General features: G+C 44.7%; 1 protein-coding gene across 2 annotated transcripts in view; it reads right to left on the reverse strand.

Annotated features, from left to right (window-relative positions):
• Positions 1-19,404, reverse strand: part of COL8A2 (collagen type VIII alpha 2 chain) — a 158,494-nt gene that overhangs the window by 31,923 nt on the left and 107,167 nt on the right. Inside the window, exon 3 of one of the 2 annotated variants that reach the window (XM_081018451.1) lies at positions 13,902-14,031. Coding sequence is in view for 1 of the 2 variants with exons in the window: in XM_081018450.1 (XP_080874576.1) it covers positions 6,682-6,704 (23 nt within the window). In the remaining variant the exon portion in view is untranslated. Of the gene's footprint in view, positions 1-6,681; positions 6,720-13,901; positions 14,032-19,404 lie in introns of those variants that run through there. The other variant, XM_081018450.1, reaches the window with a different exon arrangement.

A 19,404-nucleotide genomic window follows, 5' to 3' on the forward strand; every position in this document is an offset into this window, starting at 1 on the left:
ACAGCAGAGGCACAGACGATTGTGACGCACAGAGGAGCGTTCAGGGTAAAGCGGCTGCAATTCGGTGTCAGCGTGGCACCAGGCATATTCCAGAATATAATGGACTCTCTCCTTAAAGGGATTCCTGGCGTCACCCCCTTCTTCGATGATGTGTTGATTGCCGGCCCCACACCAGAGGAGTTTGAGGACCGCCTCCGCACCGTTCTGCACCGTTTCCAGACGGCGGGTCTCAAGGTGAAGCGGGAAAAATGTCTACTAGGAGTGCCTCAGGTGGACTTTCTGGGATTTATGGTGGACGCAGAAGGGGTCCACCCGACTGGGGACAAGGTACGGGCCATTTGTGATGCCCCAGCGCCCAAGAGCAAGACTGAACTTCAGGCCTTCTTGGGACTATTGAACTTTTACCATTCCTTCCTTCCCCACAAGGCGGCGGTAGCGGAGCCCCTACACAGACTCCTGGACAAGCGGGCCCCTTGGGTGTGGGGCCAGCGCCAGGAGGCCGCATTCCAGGCAGTCAAGGACTTGCTTGTCTCAAACTCGGTCTTGGCACACTTCGACGAGAGGCTGCCGGTGGTGCTAGCATGCGACGCCTCACCCTATGGCATTGGAGCTGTCCTGGGGCACCAACTCCCGGATGGAAGAGAGGTACCGGTGGCGTACTTTTCCCAGACACTCAACACAACCGAGCGGAACTACTCGCAAATCGACAAGGAGGGTCTGGCAATCGTAAAGGGAGTAAAAAAATTCCATGATTTCTTGTACGGGCGGCCCTTCACCGTGGTGACTGACCACAAGCCGTTGCTTGGCTTGTTTGCCCCCGAAAAGCAGACCCCCCAAGTGCTGTCTCCTCGCGTCCTCAGGTGGTCAATTTTCCTTGCCAGCTACCAGTATGCACTGATTCACCGACCTGGGAAGGCGATGGGCCATGCGGACGCCCTCAGCAGGCTACCACTACCGGAAACAGGCCCTGACCCAGCACCTGCACAAGAGGTTATGAGCCTGGAGCTGCTTCCCGACCGCCCCATTCAGGCACAAGAAGTTGCACACCATTCCAAGAAAGATAGGGTCATCTCCCGGGTCCTGGACTGGGTGTGGAGGGGATGGCCCAGCAGCAGCCCCGGGCCAGAATTCGCCGGCTACACAACCCGCAAACATGAACTGTCGGCCCACAAGGGGTGCCTGTTATGGGGAAGCAGAGTCGTTGTTCCCCAGCCCCTCTGCAAAAGGGTCCTCACAGCCCTACACGAGACACATCCAGGGGTAGTAAGAATGAAGGCCCTTGCCAGGAGTTATGTGTGGTGGCCGGGGATCGATGGAGAGATAGAGGCCTGGGTCAAACACTGCCAGGCCTGCCAAGAATCCCGCCCAGACCCCCCAAGGGCCCCAGTCCAGTCCTGGGAGTCCGCCCGAGCACCATGGTCACGCCTGCATGTGGATTTCGCTGGCCCCTTTCAGGGGAAAACATTCTTCATAGTGGTGGACTCCTACACCAAATGGCTGGAAGTCGCACTGGTACCGTCCACTTCCACGTCCGCAGCTATCCGGGTACTACGCAGGCTGTTTGCAACCCACGGGCTCCCTGACACTCTCGTCTCAGACAACGGGACTGCATTTACGTCAGGAGAATTCCAAACCTTCACAGCGCAGAACGCCATCCGCCACATCCGTTCGGCGCCGTTCCACCCTGCCACCAATGGCCAAGCAGAACGCATGGTGCGGACCACCAAGGACACCCTTCGCCGCATGACGCAAGGGGACTGGGAGTACCGCCTTGCCACATTCCTTCTAGCACAGCACAGCACCCCCAGCTCAACGACTGGCCGGAGCCCCGCTGAACTACTAATGGGTCGGCGCCTTGCAATCAGATTGGACCGCCTTCACCCCGATAGAGCTCAGGATGAGGTAGTGGTGGGGGAAGGCAGGAACCCCCGGACCTTCGAGGCCCAGGACCCAGTGTACGCAAAGAATTTTGGGGCAGGCCCAGCATGGGTACCCGCCACAATCACCAGGGTCACTGGCCCCGTGTCGTACGAGGTGCTAACGGATGGGGGGCAATGCTGGCGCCGCCACTGCGACCAGATACGGCGATGATTCCCGGGAGAAAACCAGGAGGAGGACAGGTCAGAGGAGTCCCAAGGGAACAGCGGGGCAGTGAGGCCCATAGAGCAGGAGGGGCCAGCAGGAGAGGCAGAATCAGTAAATACAGAGAGGACCCGTGAGGCCGAAAGGACACCGGAACCAGAACCACGACTGAGCGAGCCGGTTGCACCAGACCAAACAGCCGCATCACAGCCAGCATCCTTGGAACACGAGCCAGAACCCGGAGCCCGGACCAGGGAACACCCCAGGCCACAACGCACACGTAGGCCGCCGGCATACCTTGAGGACTATGAATGCGACCTCCCGGGCAGGACTGGAACTTAGAGGGGAGGGGTGTTATGTACTGAGTTGAATAGGATCCAAACTGTAGCAGTCTGATTGGTCCTAGAACAATAGGATCCAAAAGGCAGCAGTCTGATTGGTCCTAGAACAATAGGATTCAGAATGCAGCAGTCTGATTGGTCCTAGAACAATGCAGCAGTATGATTGGTTGGCAGGAACCACCCAATCCTGCTCCAGATAGAAGTGAATCCACAACCTGATTGGCTTACAGTAGAATTCCAGAATTAGCCAATCATGTGCAGCCCATTGTGTAAATAATGTATATAAAGCAGATACTGTGAGGGGACATTTATTCATTCCTCCTCACCACTATGAGCTGAATAAAGAGCATGAAATCACTTTGCGACTCTGAGTATATTTCAAGAAGATTTATGAAAAGCTCTGAATACCAGTTGCTGGTAATTGCAGGTGGGCAGAGGTGCTGTTGCATTTATGTCCAGCTTGCAGGATTCCCTCAGGCATCTGGTTGGACACTGTGACAACAGGATACGGAACTAGATTGGCCATTGGCCTGAAGCTCGTCTTATGCTCTACACGAGGGGTCAGCAACCTTTTTCAGCCATGGGCCAGTACACCGTCCCTCAGACCATGTGGTGGGCCGGACTATATTTTGGAAAAAAATATGAACGAATTCCTATGCCCCACAGATAACCCAGAGATGCATTTTAAATAAAAGCACATATTCTACTCATGTAAAAACACACAGATTCCCGGAATGTCTGCGGGCCGGATTGAGGAGGCGATTGGGCCGCATCTGGCCCACAGATCTTAGGTTGCCTACCCCTGCTCTACACTCACAAGGACTAGACTCTTGGGTTAGAGTTGCATGAGTAGATGTCATCCTTCCCCCCTGCTCAAAGGTGTGGAAATTTCACACATGGCCTGGTCACACAAGTTACAGAACTGTATTATTAATTATTTACAAAAAGGCTGCACATCATCATGACAGAATCCATTATGTCAAGCCAGACTTTAAAAATAAGGACCTAAAGCTTAATTTGAACAAAGGGACACTAGGAACTGCCCTGTAATAATAAGGGGAAGAGTGCTTCTTAAAATAGAAGATCCCTCAACAAACCGGGGCTAGCATCTTCTACATTAAGGGGCAAGGCTTCCAGATCAGAGGATATTGATAACACATAGAAAGGAAAACATGAAATGTACGGGTGCCACTTATGCAATGCCAAAAAAAGAGGAAAGGTGTCACCAAAAAAATAAGATAAAAGAGGATAGATTTGCACAGAATGTGCACATGCTAATTTGTATTTACAGATTTAAATGTAGAAATAATTACTATAATTTCAATAGAAATACATCTCACCACACTGGGGAAGACTATGACAGGTGACCTGTGTCCTGTCTGCTGTCCATGGGCTAACAGCTGTTGATGAGCAACTTCAACCACCACCCCAGAACACCTAGCCATCTCCAAATCAGATGTTTCATGGTTATATTTCCAGATCAGACAACTTTGCTATTTGCAAGGTGAAACAAAATCTCTGATAACTCATACAACAAGGCAGTACACAAAGCAAGCAAAGAAACAAATTTACATTTTGCCTGTTGGAAGAGAAATTTAAATTACTTTGGGGTTCTATGTTATGTATGGAAAGCTGTTTTGTTTTGTTTTGTTTTTCTTCTGCTGGATTCTAACTGGGTTATGCTTACTAATTAAAATCCCTACAGAAATTGTAAGCCTCCCCTTCCCTCGCTCTCATTCCCTGTTCCATAAGAAAGCATACAATAAAATTTAAACACAGAAATGCAATAGCTCTCCAGCTGTACAATAATAGAATTAATAAAACAATCTGCTGAAATGTGAACCTGTGAGAGCAAGGAAAGTTGAAGAAATAAAGAGTGAGGAAAATTAACCAAGGGTCAAAGTTCTTGGCTCCCTGGGCAGGTCTCCATCCCCAAGACAATGATCCTGTAACTGGAGATTTAGGAGGGTAGAGGATTCCAGCCAATGTGAATTTACTAGCTTGTAACACAGACCCCCTTGTCCCAAGGAGTTGTAAAAGCAGCATAAAATTGGGCCTTCAAGGGGAAAAAATACAAAGCAGATCCCCCACGGAAGGGATAAGTAACGGGGAGGCACAAAATGAGTCCCAGGGAGGTAACTCAACTGGGCCATGGGACTTGGGCTGTCTAAGTTGTTTCTGATGGTGATATAACAGGCATTTCAACCACACATAATAGCAAAAAGTCAATGCTGGAGGAGGAAGTCACAAATTCTGCTAAACCAAGGGAAGATCTGTCCCAGTTTGCTTTTTCAGTGTTGTGTTTGTGTATATATTTAGAGCACATTTTGTCAATTCCATGCGGGAAACTACAAATCACAAAGAAAATGGGGACAGGAGATAAAATGAAGGGGGAAAACATATGGTACGCCCTCATAGCTTTTGTAGAAAACCGAGAATGTGTTGATAACTTAGGACATCTGATCCATATTGCAGATCATTTTCTGTGTTCATAGCAACACAAGGAAGCTGCCTTCTTCTGAGTTAGACCTTGGTCCATCTAGCTCAGCATTGTCTGCACTGACTGGAAGCCACTCTCTAGAGTTTCAGACCCAGTCCTATATGGGGAAGCTGGGAATTGAACTTGGGATCTTGTGCATAAAAGGCAGATGCTCTGCAACTGAGCCACAGCTCTTCCTCTACCGTTGGCCCACAGTTCTCATTCGCCCCAGTCAGCATGGCCAGGGATGAGAGCTATGGCCCTTCAAGTTACATTGGTCCTCTGCATGTTTGCCTGAGCTGTGTGAACTACACACAGTATATAGTTTACAAGATTAGCTTTATAGTCTTGGCATGGGCAAGTCCAGGTGAATTACCTTTTCCAGCGCCACCTTTCACATTTTTTGTTTCACCCTATGGCTGTTGTGGCAAAGCAAACATCAGCTGCTATAGAAAGGAAGCCCTTTTCCTTTCCTTTGCTGCTTAGGAATTACTAAACAATCAGCTCTGGTTTTTATCCCCATTCAATGTTCAGACACCTCCTTTGAGGAAATAGAAGTAGCAATTCATACCAAGTAAGCAAACAGCATAATTCACAATGGTTGTTATCTGCATTCTGGTCCATCATTAGAAAGCCCGGCACATCTGGCATGTGTAGTAACCAAGGGTGTCCACATTCTCAGGGCCAAATTAAACATGATGTTGTTGAATCATTAAGTCTTCGCCAGTCACATATTTTAAAAGGAGTGTTTGCAACATTAAAAAAGAGAGTGTAGATAAAGGTAGAAGAACTCTTCCTTCTTAGCGTCATCCCAGGCATTTGCCCCTTGGTCTGGCTCTCTCCTTGTATCAGAATGGGCTGTGAGTTGTGGGAAGAGAGTGTGGGTGTTATGCCAGGGGCAAATTCAGCTTCCCTCATCTACACACAATTTCTGCTGTTAAAAGCAGCCACCCCAACCATGCCCAGCTTTATACATGAACAAGTGGGACTTGCAACAAAACGTTGCAGCATGAAGTATTCCTGTTCAGGATGCCAACCAGTTACACCCTTTCCCATGACATTCCATTCCTTTATTTCCTTCCCCAGTTTTTTATCCCCTCTCCAACAGTCAGTCTTCGATGCCTACTGGGTATCCATTGGATGCCTTTCTCCTTAGGATTTCTTCCTCCAAGATATTTTTGGAGTAATGCAAATTTGCTAATGCCACCCTTTTGTGCTTGTATGGGGCAGACTTGGTGATTGCACCAACATGGCTGCCCCCATCATGTCTCTTTGGTCCAGTGAAGGAGGCCTTTGTGAAATTAACAGCCCTGCAAGTTTTCCTCCGCACATACTGACCCAAAAGGTTCTACCCCAGTTTCACCTCCATCATCATCCTTCATCATGAGACAATACTGCTCAATTTTGACTTATGCATCAACTGGCTTACTACTATTAATAAACAAGGTAGAGGTTATGCAATTCCTTAAAGACACACCTAGAAAGGGGCTCCAAGCAGAGTGAGAATTGCATTCTGAGACTTGCATGCTCTTGTTTCTCCCTCTCCCTGCAAACTGGGCATTTAGAGAGCTCTAGCCCAGCTTAGTGGTAACAGCAACTCCCTTGAATGCTCTCAACGAACAAGGAAAGTCAAGAAAAATATATCTGCAGTTCACCCTCCCTCCTTTTCTGAGAAACACATACGGGCAGAAGACGAAGGTCCCTTCTCCCTTTTCCTTTTATTGTGGAAAACAGCAAACGTAAATCCCAAACCATCCCGAAGCACGTCTTTTAACTCACCTGCCTGTCTTGAAATGCTTCATTCTCCAAGTCCAGACTCTCCCACTTTCCTTCCTAAGGCTCCTGCGCACAGCCTGAATACTTTGATTGTCTTTTGCCAAGCTGTGACGTATACACCCACTTACATATTCCCTCTAAACATCAACAAGCTCCATCCCGAGACAAAGTGGTCAATTTATTACTTTGAAGGGGTTCTCTGTGCGCAGGCAAGTGTGGCATTAACCACACACTTCAGCTTTAGCTTCGCCTTGTAAACTCTGTGGCAGATAAGTGATTTCTCTTCTGACGCTGGAATTAGGTCTTGGTGTGTGGCTGCACCACAAGGCTGGCTGGCTTCACCAGCAATAATGATGCATCTGACTAGAGAAAGGAATCATCACTGGGAACTCCTGAATGGGATTTCTAATCTCTGGATATTCAGTTTGCACACCTCTACAATGCATATTTCTTTAAAGCCACAGATGGCAGATAGATAGATAGATAGATAGATAGATAGATAGATAGATAGATAGGGCTGCTGTGATTATGCTGAAGTTCTATGGATGTACAGAAAAAGCCACCACATGTGGCAATGGACACAGAAATCAGCCTCCTTCAAATCTCAGGTGTCTTCCTCTTCTATTTTTTCAAGGGGAGCACAATTCTAGCCCTTATAGCTTTGAAAATATGCTTGAATGGGTGTCAGCAATGGCTGCAGAAATCTGAGTGGCCATTGCTTACTGGTTGGCAAGGCACTGAGAATCCACAAAGCTGCCTTGAGGGAGCAACCAGAGCTCAATCAGGGCCAAATTACATGTTACATGGGAGAGCTATGGTCAGATCTTGACGGTTTTAAAGCAGACACAAGGATTCTGGATTTGAACCCACTAGGGAAAAGGGATAGGTATGTAGACTGTGCCTATTTCCTCTTGGCGTGGGGCTAACACCACCTGACATGGCAAATGGTAAAAGAGTGAACACACCTCCAGGCAGTGCTGATTCTCCAATCAAATTTGGAGTCCCACCTACAGCTGTTTCGAAATGAAAATAAAAACATGGGGAGACCCACTGACAATTCTACCATGTAGTTTTCAATCCTGTTGCAATCCTCTGCATGGTGGTATCTCTGCGTAAGAACACAAGAGAAGCCCCTGCTGGATCAGCCCAAAGAACCATCTAGTCCAACAGTCTGTTCTTATAGTAGCCAAGCTTACAAGCCCTGGACCTGTTTTTTACATATAGAGATTTCCCACAGTGAAACTGATGCATGAGGAGGAGACAAGAAGCACTGGCCCAAGAATGTAACAGAGAGAAGTCAAGAGCAGGCGCCATCTTCTTCTGTCACTGTTGGTGTTAGCAATTCTTCCTTCTCATACTGTGATCTCTCTGCCCAAGGAGAAACAGCAAAGGAAGCAGCAGGAGCAGAGGCAAGGATGGGGTGTGCTTTCATGCACACCTGGACTTGCTTGCAATGTTGGTGAGTAGTTATGGTGACTTGTCCAGACCACAAATGGTGTTCATGGGCTGCAAAGAATGCCTGGCAATATTTGGTCAGGGAGGCAAGGAGCTTGGGGCCAAGCTAGAGTTGCAGGACCTTGGATAGCTCCAAGCAGACAGATTGCTCCAATGAAGTCTGGAGCTCAACAGAGGCCTTTTATCCTTCTTAGATCAGTCCACCCCTCCCAGAATGTGTCATTTTCTTGAAGAATGGAGCCTTAAAAGCAGGGATGGGGAACATGTGGCCCTTCCAGAGTTGTTGGACTCCAATGTCTATTATCCCTAGTCATTGGCCATACTATCCAGGACCAGTTGGGTCCAACAACAACTGTAGGGCCACATATTCCCCCTCACTGATTAAAAGGGCAGTCCTGTGTCTTGGAGAACCCATGCCTTGCGTTTTGCCTACAGTGATGAGGAGATATGGGTGAGCATGAGGCCCCTGCTATAAAAGCAACTGGTTCCTTAGGGGCTGGTTTGTCATTATGATATTAAACAGCCCCTATTATTACTGTTACTTTGTTCCACCTTTTTAAGACTTGGCATAAGCTGAAAGGGCACATTACTTTCAAGACATGGTCACTGCTGACCAACAAATTCTATCTCTGCGTGACATAACAATGCACACAGTCTGTTCTCAGTAGCCCACCAGCAACAGCCAATGATGTGGAGTGGAGTGGATTGGAGTGGGGGGACCCTGAGTACAATAATGCCATGTCTGCTTTAATGAGAAATTATAAGAGAAGAAGATGAAGGCCTTTGTCAGCCATGCATCTAAAGTGACATTTGGTTCCAAAATACAAAAGGATACTCATCTTAAGTTGAGGTCATAAAAGGGTTTTTGACACTATTTCTCTTTCGGTTATCAGCTTTGGGTGGAGACAAAGATGGATCATGATACAACGGAAAGGAAAGAGGCACATTTATATAACTTCTAATTGCTGGATATTGCTGCTTTCTCCTGTGATAACTCTGCTCTGTGTTAAGATTCCTACTCATTTCTACATCACTTTTTAAGGCAGAAAATGCTGTTCTTAGTTTTATTCTTGTGACAGTCTTGTGAGGCAATTTTAAGATGAAAGGTAATCCACTTTTTCACATAGCTGAGCAGGAAGATGAACCTGGGATTGGGAAAGTGATATCCAACCTCTGTATGCTGTATTCAGGGAATAATACTGACTTGAAGCAATACCACTATATATGTTCCAAATAATTTGTCTCTCAGAGCAGATGGAGGGGAAAAGGCAAAAGAGGATGCCAACCAGAAGCCATAGTGGGCTTAATGCAAACACTTTTCCACTATGGAAACTGGCTGTACCTCAAGCTGTCAAAATTCATTCCAGGGTTATACTGCTTTTGCTGTTCGGCAATATGGCATCCCATTGCCGCCACATTTCCAATCTCAACAAACAGGTCAGAGGCTGATTGAATAGTGGATCTTTTATAAAGACTCTGAAAGGAAAGGGGGGAGGCTTTCCTGATGCCTCAAATCAAGCCCCTTATAGCAAGGAGAATCAAGCTGCAATTATTTCTAAATTTTCACCCATACTTATAAACATGCAGTTTTGTGCAAATCTGTAGCATCTTTGGCCTTTGTTTGGGGAGAAGCATACTTGAGTCTTGATCTTAGACTTTCTATGGCAGCAAACAGAACAGCTCAGAGGGGAAAACAGGAGGAAACAGGACGGCATGGGCAGGGTTAAACGTGGTGCAGGGGGTATTCCAATCACCACAGCATCCTGAAGGTTGGCACAAACCTATACACTGCCCTGAGATTTTTTGATGAAGGGTGGTATATAATAAATCTAATCTAATCTAATACAGGAATAACTTGTTTGAAGAGGAATCAGAGGCAGCCCTACCATTTAGCATGAAGGGGGGAAGATCATGCTGGAACAGCTCAGTTGGTAGAGCATGATACTCTTAAACTCAGGGTCATGAGTCTGAGACCCATGTTGCGCGAAAGATTCCTGCATTGCAGGGGGATGGACTAGATAAGCCTCCTGGTCCCTTCCAGCTCTACAGTTCTCTGATTCTATTATAAAGGGAGCCAGGAATTGGTGTCTGAATGGTAAAACAGTACTGCAGGAGTACTTTTTTGGGGGGGGGCAGCATATGTCCCCTATCTATGCTACAAGTTGCTATTGGCTTCATACCAGTGCAACTGCTGTGTCTTCCCTCCAATAGTCCTGGGAGTTGTAACTTGGCAAGGTGCTAAGAATCTCTTTTTTAGAGATCCCTGATCTTAATATACTTCCCAGGGTTCCTTTAACCCTAGAGAAAAGGAATTAGTATTAAGCCAGAAAAAAATCTGTAAGAAGATACACATATGTGGGATGTAATCCACTGGGAGCAGTCCAGTACAACATTCCTTGTTTTCCTAGAGTGGACATGCAAAGGAATGTTTGGTCCAGCCAGCCAGACTTCCCGTTCCTCCTGGCTTGGAGCAGCCTTCCTTGCATGTGACTAGTGGGTGGGCATGACCTTTCCAGACCTGGTAAAGGGACAAGGCATGCTGCCACTCTCTCTTTTTTCCATTTTCTTTTTGTCCTGCAAACTACCTGGAATGAACTGCTGGCTGCCAGCCAAGCAGTCCCCCAGGTCATCTCCCTTATGGGATAAACCTGTTAGTATAAGTTTGTAACTTTAAGACTAAAGCCTGCCTTCAGGGATCACACTGTGCTCTGCCTGATCGTGAATAAACTTTCTTTTTATTGCTTATGAATAAGACTGTAGTGTCTTTTTTCTTTTAGGAGGGATTCAAGGGGTCTTACCAGAAAAATATTAGAACACATTTCAATCTGGACAAGCCAGATTGAATTGTGAATTGTCTTAAGAAACTCACACGGGTTTGCAACTAGTTTTCCACTGTGTAAAGGGGAATGCACTCTGCTAAGTAAAGGAACTTGCTAACGCAAGTTAGGAAGGATATTAATAAACCATATATCTTCTCCTGCCACCCTGAACATTCCCACAACATATTCCCTGAGAAGCAGTATGTCAGAATGGCCCTTCCCTACATACTACGTACTTCACATGGATGCTCCTGCAATTATGACGGTGCAATGCACAGATATCTTACAGAGTATCTGAAATTACAGTGAAAACCAGGCTTGATATGACCAATGGTTCAATCTCGTGTCTACAGTAGTTTCATAACCAGAAACAAGTGGTTCATTCCCAGGTTTCAGCACAAAAAGGGGCAGCGGAGAATTGGAAGCAATGTGCAGAGTGAGCATAGGAAGCTGCCTTATGCTGAGACAGAGAGCATTGGTCCATCTAGCTGGGTACTGTTTACAATGATTGAGAGCAACTCTCAAGGATTTCAGATAGGGGCCCCTCCCAGTCTACCCTGCAGACGTTGGGGATTGAAGCTGGGGCCTCCTGCATGCAAGGTAGATGTTCTCCCACTGAGCTATGGCCCTTCTCTGTGCTTCTTCCTTATCATACCACAACCACAATGAAAAACACCACACCATCCATGCTTGCTCCAAATAAGCTGTCGGATGCTGCATGAATAGACACCTTTCAGCCCATGATGTCTCAGGTCACTAAGCAGCGATCCATCACACTCCATGTTCTGTCTTTGATGGTGTTCCACAAGGCTTAGTGAGTTAATTGTTTGGAATGCAGCAGAGTCCTCTGGGTGTAGTGCATGAGTATCAGTGCATGAGGTAAGCACTTCAGTGCTCTTCCAGGACCAAGCATATCTGGTAGAACTTTCATACACAGCTGCAGCAAAGTTCTGACAGTTTATTAAAAGCCCCATGAGCTTGTGAAAAATGGCCTCCTCCTGAGCACGCTCCCTAATATCTGCAACTATTACAGTAGACGTTTGTTCAGGTTCAGAGGCAGCTGGACTCTGGACATGAGTTGCTGGGGGCAAAGCAAAGTGAGGCAAGCATCTGGTTGGCCACTGTGGAAAGGAGGTGTTGGGCTAGAGGGGCCAGGAGAGGGGAATCTTTTGTGTCTCAATGCCACATTACCTCCTGGCCAACTGACTGGCGACCATGTGCCAACTGAGAAAGGTGCAAGGTAAGGGAAGCTGTGGTGCATTGCTGTTTTAAGGTGCTCCAGGTGTCTTAAGGCAGTGGATCCTGGCATAGCTAGCTTGCCTTGTCTTTTCTAACAGATTCCCAGTCTCTTCCAATGACTGTAAGTGCTCTGCCCACCTCCCCCTTCAGCTACTGCAGAGAGCCTGGGATCTTCCAAATATTGCTGACAACAGATAATAGATCCAGTAGGGTTTTTCATTATGTTCTTAAACTTCCTTATCCAAGCCTCATTTATTCTAGATTGTGTCCACACATCTGTTTAGTTTGCAATCCCACTGGGAAGCAGTGTAAACAGGACATTAGCCATACCTATCCTGTGCTATCTCCTGAATTTGAGGTGGTACACCTCTGAATACCCGCTGCTGAGAATCACAAGTGGAAAGAGTGCTCCTACACGCATGTCCTGCTTGCAAACTTCTTAGAGGCAGTTGCTTGGCCAACATGAGAAAAGGATGCTGGACGAGATGGGCCTTTGTTCCTATCAGGGTCAGCAGTAGGGTGGTAGGGACAATCTCCCAGGAGCATCCAGTTTTGGAGATGAAATAGCTTATGTCCTTTGCTAGTCACATATCCAATTGCGGCTCATTGTCCCACACAATGTACAGTGGTGCCCCGCAAGACGAATGCCTCGCAAGACGAAAAACTCGCTAGACGAAAGAGTTTTCTGTTTTTTGAGTCGTTCCGCAAGACGAATTTCCCTATGGGCTTGCCTCGCAAGACGAAACGTCTTGCGAGTTCTTGCGAGTTTGTTTCCTTTTTCTTAAAGCCGCTAAGCCGTTAATAGCCGCTAAGCCGCTAATAGCCGTGCTTCGCAAGACGAAAAAACCGCAAGACGAAGAGACTCGCGGAACGGATTAATTTCGTCTTGCGAGGCACCACTGTAATGGCAAACACTGAACTGAGCCGGCACTGATACACATAGGTTTGTCCCTGTTATCTGTGTTCCCTGCCTTGGCTTCACTCCATTTACAATGCTAGAATGTGATGAAGTCTTGAGCTTTTAAAAACATGATAGAAAGAAGATTTGGAACATGGCACTGTATATTTATACAGTCAAAATAAGTTGTTTTACACCAATTCAGACCATTAATCTATCTAGTTCAGCAAACTCTGGCAATAGCTCACCATGATCTCAGATGAGGGACTTCCTCAGAGCTACTCTCTAATAGCTTTTTAACTGGAGATGCCAGGGATTAAATTTGGTAACTTTTATGTGCAAGGCATGCGGCTCTACCACCAAGCTGTGGTCCAAGGGTGGGGAACCTGTAGCCCACTGGAAGCTGTTGAACTACAATTTCCATCATCCTTGACTACTGTGAATTGGGCTGATGTCCAACAACAACTATATGGCCACAGGTTTCTAGGCTGTGAAGACACTGTACATGGCTACCCCCAAAGAATCCTGGGAACTGTAGTTTACCCTCACAAAGTTACTTCGCAGCACTCTTAAAATACTTCAATTCCCATGATTCTTTGGGCAAAGTCATGTGCTTTAAGGTATGCTCTGTATGCAGCTCCCCTCTTGCTCTAGTCCCTCCCATGAAGAGTAAAACAGTTGAAGCAGGCCTTCTAGCCCAGTTTTTACTACTTTGGGGACTGATCCTAGCACCTTTTGTTTGCAAAATATGTTCTCCACCCCTGAACTATAGCTCCTTCTTAATAAAAAGCAAGCTAGTTGAGCAGGCTTACCTGGAGTCTTGGCGTGGCAAGACCAAGTGCAAATGTTTTGCAGAAACCTGAAGTCCAGTTTCACAGCATATCTTTGCTCCTTTTGAAGATCTGCTAAAAGCCAGGAGACCGAGATCATAGAGTCATACTCCTAGAAGGAACCAAAAGAGATCATCATGTTGCAAAACTGAGCTTTAGAGTTCTGTGAGATGTTCTCAGAGGTAAGAGATCCTGTTGGGCCTTGTTTTATTGACATCCCAAGATGCACCATGGTTGGATACAAGAGAAAGAGCTGCCTCAGTAGTGTTCACAAAACACGAATTGCAGGCGATTTTTTATATCTGTGTGAGCTGTTACCCAACAGGGAGAGGCTGTCGTGCGTTTACTCACAAAGTAATGGAATTACTTTTTTAAAAGGAATTCCATTTCTAGAAACATAAGGAAATACTGGGATTGTTTATTCATGGAACTTTCCCTGAGCAAGACTTTAGATTCCAGTGAAATTCAGAAGACAGAACAAGTTCTGGAAAAGCAGCACAGGGGAATAGTTTTCTTCCTAAATTAGCATTCCCACACGTGTGCACAAGTGGCATTAATAAAAAAAGAACCAAATGAGCCCATGAACACCAAATATTAGAACAGAATCAGACCAGTCTATTTACATGGAAGAATGAGAGCCTAATTCTATTTTACTTAGTCATTGCAATTATTTGGTATTTTGCTCTTCAGTGCAAGGACTTCCAGAGCAGCTTGCAACAATTAGGGCTCATGTCTCCTTTATGCTCTGTTTCTCCTCTGTTTGGAACTTTGATGCTCTGAGCCCATTCACATGAAGTAGTGGAAGAAAGGGGAGAGACCTGGGATTAATGAAGGCTGCTTCACACATTCCGAATTCTGCTGCACGCAGATGCCACATGCGCCCAAAATATTGTTCTGCACAGCTTTCAGGAGGATTCTCTTTCCATTCATGCTTGTAATGATGACAGATACCTAAACATACTGTTATGGCTGCTAAATGATCTGCCCGTTCTTAGGTCAATTTACCAGTTAATAGCCTAGGACGCTTGGGAGATGTTTCCTAAGTGGGAGTTAATACTTAGGAAACGGTTGGAGGTTTCTGTTCTCAATGGCAGAGTTACCCACTGCTGCAGTTTTCCAGACACTTGACTTAAAGATCTTCTGCCTCTTCCCTTTAAATGGTAACGTATAGTCCTGGTACATCTGGGGCCCCTCCTGCTCATTCTGCTGAGTGGGGCACCGGGCTTCTCTGTCAGCTGCAAAGTTCTGCTCTGATGCACCACTGCAGCTACCAGACCTTGGGAGGGAGTCCTGAGTGGCACAATGGGTCAGTGCATCTGGCTGTTAACCAAAATGGTTGGTGGTTCAAGCCCAACCAGGGACGGCTGTGGACAGGATTCTTGCATTGCAGTGGGTTGGACTAGATGGCCCTCGGGGTCCCTTCCAATTCTACAATTCAACTATGAGTAAACACCCCAGCTGAGAAGAAATGCTTGATTCATTATTTGTTTATTAAATTTGTGTCCCATACTTCCTCCCGAAAGAGCCCAGGGGGCAGCAAACATCAAAATGTTAAAGCGATACAATTTGCAATAAAATATAAACATATTCAGAACATTTAAACCACAATGGCATTGCTTCTCCAGGGTCTTGGGCCTTCCTCACCAATGCTACACTTCAACGGATGATATATCAAGAACTGAATCTTGGCCCTTTGCATTAGAAACATGTTTTGCACCAGTGGACTATGGCCTTTTTGTTTTTCTTTCTTTTCATACATTTAGATTGTACCTTTCTTCCCTCATGGAACCCAAGGTAGTGTTTATTACCAGATCCTGACCTGCTTAGCTTCAGCAAGAGTGGGGGCCCTATGTGCTTTTAGACCAATATAGTTGGCGCTGTGGGTTAAACCACTGAGCCTCTTGGACTTGCAGATCAGAAGGTTGGCGGTTCAAATCCCTACGACGGGGTGAGCTCCCGTTGTTCGGTCCCTGTTCCTGCCCACCTAGCAGTTCGAAAGGACGTCAAAGTGCAAGTAGGTAAATAGGTGGCGGGAAGGTAAACGGCGTTTCTGTGCCCTGCTCTGGTTTGCCAGAAGTGGCTTAGTCATGCTGGCCACATGACCTGGAAGCTGTACGCCGGCTCCCTCGGCCAATAAAGCGAGATGAGCACCGCAACCCCAGAGTCGGTCATGACTGGACCTAATGGTCAGGGGTCCCTTTACTTTACCTTTAGTTTCACTGAATGACTATAAGCAGCCAGTCCAGGGCATAAATAACTTATCTGCTCCAAACCTGACTGCAGTCTCAGCAGAGGCAGCAGCTCTCACCTTTCAGCAATGCATTTGGCCTAAATCATTATCTGGAACAGGTCATACTTGATGCTCCGTTCCTGACTATCCTTAACTGCACGCTTTGAAAGCCGATGCTCTGTGAAAGACCTGGAGTGTGCAGAAGGAAATGGCTGCATTTCCTTCAAGGAGCTGTAGAGGTGGACATCAATCTTCATTAATTCTGACACAAGGGGGCCTTCTTTCCACTCCCTCCTTGTGTTTTTTTAATAAATATTTATTAAGGTTTTCACAATATTACAAAATGAAAAAAGAAAAAGAAGAAAAAATACAAAATAAAAGTAGTTAAAAACAATTCAATCTTTCTATCACTTATCTTTCATTTGCTTGTTTCCCGGACCTCCTCATACCTCCCTTTCTTGTATTCCAGTTCAATTTATTAGTTCAGCAATTCCTTTCCCTCCTTAATTTATCCTGATCTTTAATCTTAATATATTTTAACATTAAATTTTTACCTGTTAAAAATCCATTTTTTCATATTCTTTTATACCATTACAGCTAGAAACCACTTAACTTCAATCCAACATCATTCTAGCATTCATTAATTTTGCAGCATTTCTGTAAATAGTCTTTAAATTTCTTCCAATCTTCTTCCACCGACTCTTCTCCCTGGTCTCGGATTCTGCCAGTCATTTCCGCCAATTCCATGTAGTCCATCACCTTCATCTGCCATTCTTCCAGAGTGGGTAGGTCTTGTGTCTTCCAATACTTTGCAATAAGTATTCTTGCTGCTGTTGTGGCATACATAAAGAAAGTTCTATCCTTCTTTGGCACCAATTGGCCGACTATGCCCAGGAGAAAGGCCTCTGGTTTCTTCAAGAAGGTATATTTAAATACTTTTTTCAATTCATTATAGATCATCTCCCAGAAAACCTTAATCCTTGGGCACGTCCACCAGAGGTGAAAGAATGTACCTTCAGTTTCTTTACATTTCCAACATTTATTATCGGGCAAGTGATAGATTTTTGCAAGCTTGACTGGGGTCATGTACCACCTGTATATCATTTTCATAATATTCTCTCTTAAGGCATTGCATGCCGTAAACTTCATACCTGTGGTCCATAACTGTTCCCAGTCAGCCATCATTATGTTACGTCCAACATCTTGTGCCCATTTAATCATAGCAGATTTCACCGTTTCATCCTGAGTATTCCATTTCAACAGCAAGTTATACATCTTTGACAAAATCTTAGTTTTGGGTTCTAACAGTTCTGTTTTTAATTTTGATTTTTCCACCTGGAAGCCGATTTTCTGAAGGTACATTCTTTCACCTTTGGTGGACGTGCCCAAGGATTAAGGCTTTCTGCGAGATGATTTCTAATGAAATAAAAAAGGTATTTAAATAAATCTTTCTGAAGAAACCAGAGGCCTTTCTTCTGGGCATTGTCGGCCAATTGGTGCCAAAGAAGGACAGAACTTTTTTTATGTATGCTACAACAGCAGCAAGAATACTCATTGCAAAGTTTTGGAAGACACAAGATCTACCCACTCTGGAAGAATGGCAGATGAAGGTGATTGACTACATGGAATTGGCAGAAATGACTGGCAGAATCCGAGACCAGGGAGAAGAGTCGGTGAAAGAAGACTGGAAGAAATTTAAAGACTATTTACAGAAATACTGTAAAATTAAGGAATCTTAGAAGGATGTTGGATAGAAACTAAGTGGTTTCCAGCTGTAATGCTTTAAGAGATACGAAAAAAGGTTTACAAATGGGTAAAAGCTTAATGGTAAGGATTTGCTGAACTAACAAACTGAACTGGAATACAAAAAAGGGAGGTACGAGGAGGTCCGGGGAAATAAGTGTAAGGAAGATATGCTATGGAAAATTAACGTGTTTTAACTGTTTTTATTTTGTATGTTTCTTTTTCTTTTTATTTTTTTTTGTTATATCTTAAAAACTTTATTCTTTTTTCTGTATTTTGTATTCTCTTGTATTTTTATTTTTTGTTTTTGTGTAATTCTTGTATTCTTTGAAACATTAATAAATATCATTTAAAAAAAATACAATTAATTTATCCTTTTGTTCAGAATATATTGCACCTATACCGTTTTCAAAACCTTGGCCTACCCCCATACCCTGCAAGTTCTTCTTCATAAAACTCCAAGAAATGCTGTCAAAGGCTTTCTCCGCGTCCACAAATATTAAAACTGCTTTAGTATTTATATTCACTTGTAATTTTTCTAAGATGTTGATTATGTTTCTCACATTATCCGATAGATGTCTACCTGGGAGAAAGCCTGTTTGGTCTTTATGTATCTCTTCCAGTAGCACTCTTTTTAATCTTTTAGCCAAAATATCTGCAAAAATTTTGTAATCCACATTAAGCAGTGATATTACAAGTGTAATATACGCTTCTTTCCACGACTCTGGTGCCCTTTTCCCATCCATTATTTCATTACAGACTTCCTTCAAAGGTTGTACTAGCCATTCTTTTAAAGATCTGTAGTATCTGGAAGTCAGTCCGTCCGGTCCTGGAGATTTACCTAGTTGCATATTCTGAATGGCACCTTCTATCTCCTGTTCAGTTATTTTATAGTTCAACATTAGTTTATTTTCTTGGGAGATTTTTTGTAATCCATTTGTTTTCAAGAATCGATCTAAGTCAATTTCTTTCTGTGGCCCTTGTGTATATAGTTGTTTAAAGTATCTCTGGAAACAATTTCTGATTTCAGCTGGGTTCTGTATATTCCTTCCTTCCACTTCTAGATTAGTAACTGTATTTAATTTTTGTCTTTTTTTCATTTGTCAAGCCAACAATTTCCCACATTTATTAGCCGACTCGAATGTCTTTTGTCTCATTTGTTTGATTTTCCATTCTATCTCCTGATTCATCATTTTCATGTATTGTACTTGATGTAACTTTATTTCTCTCAAAATCTCTTGCGACTTTGGTTTTGCTCTCAATTTCTTTTCACTTTCCTTTATTTTCTCCAAAATTTTATCCTTCTTCTCATTTTGGGTTCTCTTCTTCAATGCATTCTGTTGTATCAAGAACCCTCTCATAACAGCTTTACTTGGGTCCCAGATTACTCTTTTATCCACATTGGTGTTCATGTTTATCTCAAAATAATCTCTCAAGGTTTTTTGGGCCTTCTTAAACACTTCTTCATCTCTAAATAAGGTGTCATTCATCCTCCATCTGAAGGAACCAGTT

The sequence above is a fragment of the Podarcis pityusensis genome (genome assembly GCF_964106645.2).
Source record: "Podarcis pityusensis genome assembly, chromosome: 8".
NCBI lineage: Eukaryota > Metazoa > Chordata > Lepidosauria > Squamata > Lacertidae > Podarcis > Podarcis pityusensis.